This window comes from Chiloscyllium plagiosum, chromosome 35 (assembly GCF_004010195.1).
Source record: "Chiloscyllium plagiosum isolate BGI_BamShark_2017 chromosome 35, ASM401019v2, whole genome shotgun sequence".
In the NCBI taxonomy this organism is placed as follows: Eukaryota; Metazoa; Chordata; class Chondrichthyes; order Orectolobiformes; family Hemiscylliidae; genus Chiloscyllium; species Chiloscyllium plagiosum.
In genome coordinates, this window is record NC_057744.1 from 39,305,457 (window position 1) to 39,313,121 (window position 7,665).

Here is a 7,665-nt window from a genome sequence, read left to right on the forward strand (position 1 = left end):
AGGATAAGTAGACAAAGTCTTTTCCCTGGGGTGGGGGAGTCCAGAACTAAAGGGCATAGGTTTAGGGTGAGAGGGGATAGATATAAAAGAGACCTAAGGGGCAACTTTTTCACAGAGGGTGGTACGTATATGAAATGAGCTGCCAGAGGAAGTGGTGGAGGTTGATACAATTGCAACATTTAAAAGGCATTTGGATGGGTATATGAATAGGAAGAGTTTGGAGGGATGTGGACTGGGTACTGGCAGGTGGGACTAGATTGGGTTGGGATATCTGGTGGGCATGGACGGGTTGGACCAAAGGGTCTGTTTCCATGCTGTACATCTCTATGACTCTATGACATGCCTTCAGCTTGTGTAATATAGACCCATATTACACCTGTGGAGATTTAAACCAGTAAATTGCATATATTTAGTAATAGATGAACTGTAGCGATTACAGCTAGCATTCTCAAAACAACAATAACCACTGAAGGATGCCGCAAATTACCAAATAAAGATAAGTAGCTGATGCTAGGACTCAACATCCATCTTGCATATACATTTTCTGCAAGGTGAAACAGGCCAGGACTTTGTGGTTAGCTGCAAAGCAGGTGAGCTGACTACACACTGAATAAAGCTGGCTGGTGACTTACGTCAAGATTTCTACTCACCCAACAAGTCAGGAGGTTAAACACACTTAAAAATCCACCACTTTTCATTTCTATTTCCAAAGAGCAAAAATGTAATAACTGTATTTAGCACTAAAAATAAGATTTCTACAAAAAAGAAAATAATTTTAAACGATGGAATTTTTAATCAGAATAATGACTTTCCATAACTACAGAGTTAACTTTCCACGGAGTATGAGGATGTTTTATGGTAATTGTGACACTCTCTGCTATGAAAAGCAGTTACACTCCAGTCAATAAGCTCCAAATTTTTCCAGGATAGCTCAAGTGAGACAAATAGTACCACTGATCAGGACCACAGTAGAGATTACCGTCTGGGGGAAACCTCTGCAGTGCAACTTCTGAAATAGCAGAGATACGCTATTTATTCATGAAGGTGTGGATGTCAATAGCAACATCATTTATTGTTACGGATTTCATGTTATTCTGTACATGACCAGACTTCTGAAGTTACTGTTAGTATCAATGGTATAACGAAACACTTCGCTGTCATTATCATAACAAAATTCAGGCCATTGCAGTATCTACAATCATTCCCTTAAGCATTCATTCTGTTCAGTTTGAAAGGTGGCTTTGTTCTATTCTAAATGCAAAAGGAGGAGAAAGTGAGGTCTGCTGATGCTGGAGATCAGAGCTGAAAATGTGTTGCTGGAAAAGCGCAGCAGGTCAGGCAGCATCCAGGGAACAGGAGAATCGACGTTTCGGGCATAAGCCCTTCTTCAGGAATGAGGAAAGTTTGTCCAGCAGGCTAAGATAAAAGGTAGGGAGGAGGGACTTGGGGGAGGGGCGTCTAAATGCAAAAGGACTTAACTGATGATAGCAGTTGTAGTTAATGTGATTGCAAACATTAAAATAGTAACACCAACATAATTAATCTTGACTTAACAAATTTAATCAATAATGACTGTACAAAACCTAATTTATTTAAATGAACACACTACAGAAAAGCACCAATTATCCATTCTTAAAATGTAATTTTAAGAATCGATAGGTCAAATTTCAGATCCATTGGGTTAAAACTATATATTGACAGGTGACATTTGTGTCACTGTTTATCCAGTAGAAAGGATCAGATGGCTAGGGGATCCAAATTGCACTTCATCATACCTTATTTAATTAATAATTCTCAAATTGTCAGCATGTAATGCTCATTCTGGTTATCAGAAAGTGACAGCAAACATTCTCCTTGAATTGCCCAAGTCTCTATTTGAGTACGTCCTGTACTCAGGATACTTTTAGACTGGGAGGGGAACCTGGAGGTGATAGTATTCCCGTGCACCTGCTGCCCTTCACTTGAATTGTGTATGTTACAGAATAATTTAATGCATGCTGTAGACAGCTATATTTTCTCCATCAGGATACTAAATGTTCAGATGCATGTATAGCATCTTAATCGAATGGGCAGCTATATTCTGGATGGTGTTAAATAGAACATAAAATAGTACAGCACAGTACAGGCCCTTCAGCCCATGATGCTGTACTGAGCATTTACCTTAATCTAAGATAACCTACACATCCTCAATTCACTACTATCCATGGGCTTGTCCAGCAGTGGCTTAAATGTCCCTGACGTTAGAATATCTTAGTGCAGTTCCAACGACAATTATCTGGGCAAGCGAGGAGGGCTCCATCACTTGCCTGGTTTGTGTTTTGCAGATGGTAGTGAATTATCTGTTGCAGAATTCACATTCTCACCTGGTTTTAAATATCTTAATCAAAGCGTTTATACATGTTGTTTCACATCTCAATGGCAGGTAAGACTCAGAAGTAGGGACACCAGTGCATCTCAAGAACCTTACCATGGTATCCAAGAAAGTTTGGCAAAGTGGATCCACAATTGGCTAAACGGCAGGAAACAGTTAATGGTTGAGGTGTGCTTTCCAACTGCAAGTTGATGTCTCACAAGTGGTTCATGTTGGGGCCTCTGCTGTTTATAGTTTTTATAAATGACTTAGACTTCAATCTGAGAGGGTTAATCAGGAAGTTGTAGAGGGTTTTGACAAACTGTTTAGAAGAGCTGATCAGTAGCAAATAAAATTCAATCATGATAAATGTGAAGTGATACACTTCGGTAGGGCAAACAAAGCAACTGAATACCTGACCAATATCAGGACTCTGGGAAATACCAAGGGTCAGAGGGACCTTGGTGTGAAGTACATCAGTCCCTTAAGGTTTTAGGACAGAAGGATAAAGTGATTAAGGCAGCCTATAGTATGCTCCCTTTATTACTTGGATTTTCAAAGGATCTATGGCTAATGTCTGAATAGATGGAATTAGCAAGTAACAGACTGAATAATTAACTACAAAACAAGTTAGAGTAGTTTTAAACTGTTTACTCAGATTGGCAAAAGGTGGGAGAATGGACATGTAAATGGAAAATTAATTTCAACAACTGAGTTGGTGCTTTAATATTATGAAAGATTTCAATAGAACAAAAGATTATGGTTCCATTTGCAGGCACTTGTGGATAACTTTGATCATGATTCTTTGTTTGGAACATAAAACACTGTGGTGGTCCAGTTAGAGCAATTAATCTATTGTTCGTGGCAAATTTCCTGTTTTCTGATAGCACGTGGAGTCAAAATCAAGTTGACTAAAAGCTACAATTCTGAAGAAGGGCTCAGAAGAAACGTCGATTCTCCTGCTCCTTGGATGCTGCCTGACCTACTGCGCTTTTCCAGCAACACATTTTCAGCTCTGATCTCCAGCATCTGCAGTCCTCACTTTCTCCTAAAGGCTACAACATCTCTGTAATAATAAGGCTTCAAGAAAAAGATTGTGCACTCTTCACTTCTGGATGAAGACAACTGTGGGCTCTTCCACCTTGCCTTTTTATGATTCAGGAGAAAGTGATGTCTGCAGATGCTGGAGATCAGAGATGGAAATGTGTTGCTGGAAAAGCGCAGCAGGTCAGGCAGCATCTAGGGAACAGGAGAATCGACGTTTCGGGCATTAGCCCTTCTTCAGGAATGATTCACGATTCACTATTGTCTTCATCATTTGTAAATGGATATGGCAAAGGTCTGATCCAATTCAACAGGTGTACACCACTGTGTTTTATACAATGTTCTACTTTAAATATAAGTTGGTGCCGTCAACATGAAGGTTGAAACTTTATTGCTGGAACAGCACAGCAGGTCAGGCAGCATCCAGGGAACAGGAGATTCGACGTTTCGGGCACAGGCCCTTCTTCAGGAATGAGCAGAGAGTGTTCAGCAGGAGAAGATAAAAGGTAGGGAGGAGGGACTTGGAGGAGGGGCGTTGGAAATGTGATAGGTGGAAAGAGGTCAAGGTGTGGGTGATAGGTCGGAGTAGGATGGAGGCGGAGAGGTCAACAAGAAGACTGCAGGTCAGGAAGGCGGAGCCGGGCTGGAGGGATTCGGCTGAGACAAGGTGGGGGGAGGGGGGATGAAGAAACTGGTGAAGTCCAAGTTCATCCCCTGTGGTTGGAGGGTTCCCAGTCGGAAGATAAGACGCTCCTCCTCCGACCGTCACGTTGTTGTGGTTTGGCGGTGGATGAGTCCAATGACCTGCATATCCTCGGTGGAGTGGGAGGGGGAGTTAATGGTCATCTTAGTTTCACTTCCTCTTTCATTCTTTCACACATTGATCATTTTATAAGTTTGTCCCCCTTACAACAGCTTGTTCCTTTTATCTAACTAAGTTCATAGACCTTTATCAAGGTGAGATGGCATCAATAATCAATTGATGCATCTGTTTAAAATCTGCAGTGGCACTTCCTAGTGATTAACAATTATTGCAATGGATGCGACTTAATGTTGTTCAAAATGTATTAATTTCCTTTTAACATAAGAACCATATCTAACTGGACAGTAACTGTTATTATCCATTACAAGTTAACACTCAAAATAACCACAGAAACAAGACCATTCTAAAGCGCACTGAAATGTGACCTGTGTAAAAGCCTTTGTACCTCAAAAGAGTTTCCTCATTTGTCTTCTGATTAGCAACCATAAACTGTGTCTCTTCTCTTCAGAAGGCTGGACAGAATAGATGAAGGGATGATGTTTCCCCTGGCTGGGGAACAGAGACCAGAATGAGGAAAACAGTCTACGCCCTTCCTCCAAGTCCCTCCTCCCTACCTTTTATCTTCTCCTGCTGAACACTCTCTGCTCATTCCTGAAGAAGGGCCTGTGCCCAAAACGTCGAATCTCCTGTTCCCTGGATGCTGCCTGACCTGCTGTGCTGTTCCAGCAATAAAGTTTCAACTTTGATCTCCAGCATCTGCAGACCTCACTTTCTCCTCGAAGCCGTCAACATGAACATGTACATTTAGCAGGATGTCACTTTACCTTCTGATCCCACTCTGCCATGTGTGGACTCATTTCATTCAAAGCAAAACTAAAGGCAGTTTTCTGGAATTCTTTTTGATCGTCCGAGAGCCCTATGGAAGCTGTAAGATAAAAAAAAATTCAGTTCACTGTGCTTGTGTCAGTTCTGTGGATGCTATGCAATTAGGTCTATTCTTTTCTTATTAACCCCAAAATCTTACCTTTTTCAAATACTTATCTGATCTCACCTGCCTCTACCTCTTTTACTAACAAGCCTAAACCGGTATCACCAAGTTACCAACCCTATGACTACAGCAGTTTCGCATTTACTTGTCACGGCTTTGAACGCGTCCATTAAACTTTCATTGACGTAAGAAGAACCTTCTCCAATTTCCCCGCAGCTGAATGTCCTCTGATTCCTCCGAAAGCATTTACCCGGCTCCTGCAAACAGAGCTGCCCGTGGCTGACCGCTATTGCCCGGACTGTCCCCAAAGCCCATGCACCCTGCCGCCTCCGGCATACACTCCACTCACGGTCAATACAGCTGGAGACGGTCCTGCTGTGCACCGCGCTAAACAGCGGCACGCAGGCCCTAACAAACCCCGAAACTGTAAAGGCGCGTTTCCAGAGCCAGCGCTGAGCTGTAAGCGCCATCGTACTGAAGAACCTTCACACCCAAACAGAGTGGTGTCACACTCTGCCCAGTGTTACCATTGGGCAGGGCTAGAGTCGGGGGCGGGGCTGGACACGCTGCGATGATGAGCCGGGGAGGGACAGGGTAGGGGTAATAGTGATCATAGCATCCCGACAGTGGAGAGGTAGTCCATTTGTGACCCAACAAGTCCACACCAACCCACCCAGACCTATTTCCCTATATTTACCCCTGACAAATGCACCTAACCTACACATTCCTGAACACTATTGGCAATTTAGCATGGCCAACTCACCTGACCTGCGCATCCTTGGATTGTGGGAAGAAACCGGAGCACCCGGAGGAAACCCGGGGGGATGGGGTGGGGGAAATGTGCACCCAGAGTACCTGGAGAAAACTCCACACAGTCATCCGAGGCTGGCATCGAACCTGGGTCCCTGGTGCTGTGAGGCAGTGGTGCCAACCACTGAGTCACCATGATGCCCTGTTGGTGCATGAATGCAATGAGCTGCCAGAGAAAGTGGTGGGGGCTTGTTCAATTACAACATGTAAAAGGCATCTGGATTGGTATATGAATAGGAAGGGGTTTAGAGGGATATGGGCTAAGTGCTATCAAATGGGACTAGATTAATTTATAATATCTGGTCGGCATGGCTGAGTTGGACTGAAGGGTCTGTTTCCATGCTGTACATCTCTATGACTTTAACTAAATACCTCTGCCTGATTTTCTACCTATTCAGGTTTTTCCTGTCTCATTTCATCAAACAGGGTGTAAGGTAACTGGACGTCAACTCCTTCATCTTTCTCTTTTGTTTTTCTTTCTTGCTATAACTTATATTAGATTACTTACAGTGTGGAAACAGGCCCTTCAGCCCAACAAGTCCAACCAACCCGCCGAAGCGCAACCACCCATACCCATTCCCTACATTTACCCCGTCACCTAACACTATGGACAATTTAGCATGGCCAATTCACCTAACCTGCACATTTTTGGTCTGTGGGAGGTAACCAGAGCACCCAGAGGAAACCCACGCAAACACGGGGAGAATGTGCAAACTCCACACAGTCAGTCGCCTGAGGCAGTAATTGAACCTGGGTTTCTGGCACTGTGAGGCAGCAGTGCTAACCACTTTGTCACCGTGCCGCCCATGATTGTGGGATTGTGTTACCATACCATCTGGAAAAATTCCAGGATATATTTTTCTTTAATATCCTCTATTCCCTGGTTTTCTTTCACCTTCTCCATTATAAGGGGCATCGCTCCCACCTTTGATCCTGCAAGGTCATTTCCAATGTATTCCTGGATTAGACACACTTTTAATCACTCTCGCTACCACTTCCCTGGTTTTGAGTGGACATTCCAAACTGATCTTACACAGGGGAATATCTCTGTCCATTTATTCCACAAATGATCACTCTCTCAGGTAACAAGTCAGAAAGATTGCAAATACTTTCATTTCTTGCTATGAGAGACTGATCAGTTCCTGTATCTGTCAATATGGTAATGTCTTTATCTTCTCCCCCTGTCCTGCCTAAGTAAACCTTACCCACAGAGGTGAAATCTTTGTAGAGATCATTGTAGAAGATTGGAGGCTAGCAAATGTGGTTCCCTTGTTCAAGAAGGGGAGTAGGGATAACCCTAGTAACTATAGGCCGGTGAGTCTCACTTCTGTTGTGGGCAAAGTCTTAGAGAGAATTGTAAGGGATAGGATTTATGAACATCTGGATAGGAATAATGTGATCAAGGATAGTCAGCATGGTTTTGTGAAGGGCAGGTCGTGCCTCACAAACCTTATTGAATTCTTTGAAAAGGTGACAAAGGAGGTTGATGAGGGGAAAGCGGTAGATGTGGTATATATGGATTTTAGTAAGGCGTTCGATAAGGTTCCCCATGGTAGGCTACTGCAGAAAATACGGAGATATGGCATTGAGGGTGAGTTAGAGGTTTGGATTAGGAATTGGCTGGATGGAAGAAGACAGAGGGTAGTAGTTGATGGCAAAGTTTCTTCATGGAGTGCCGTCACTAGCGGTGTTCCGCAAGGATCTGTTTTG

At 43.3% G+C, this 7,665-nt stretch overlaps 1 protein-coding gene across 2 annotated transcripts in view; it reads right to left on the reverse strand.

Annotated features, from left to right (window-relative positions):
- The window catches only part of acad8 (acyl-CoA dehydrogenase family, member 8), a 103,229-nt gene extending 97,572 nt beyond the window's left edge, over positions 1-5,657 (reverse strand). For both annotated transcript variants that reach the window (XM_043676960.1, XM_043676961.1), the window contains exons 1-2: positions 5,495-5,657; positions 4,982-5,082 (exon numbers count right to left, since the gene is read on the reverse strand). In XM_043676960.1, the coding sequence (XP_043532895.1) occupies positions 4,982-5,082; positions 5,495-5,615 (222 nt within the window). In that variant the 5' untranslated portion in view covers positions 5,616-5,657. The remainder of the gene's footprint in view (positions 1-4,981; positions 5,083-5,494) is intronic.
- Between the last annotated feature and the right edge of the window lie 2,008 nt (positions 5,658-7,665).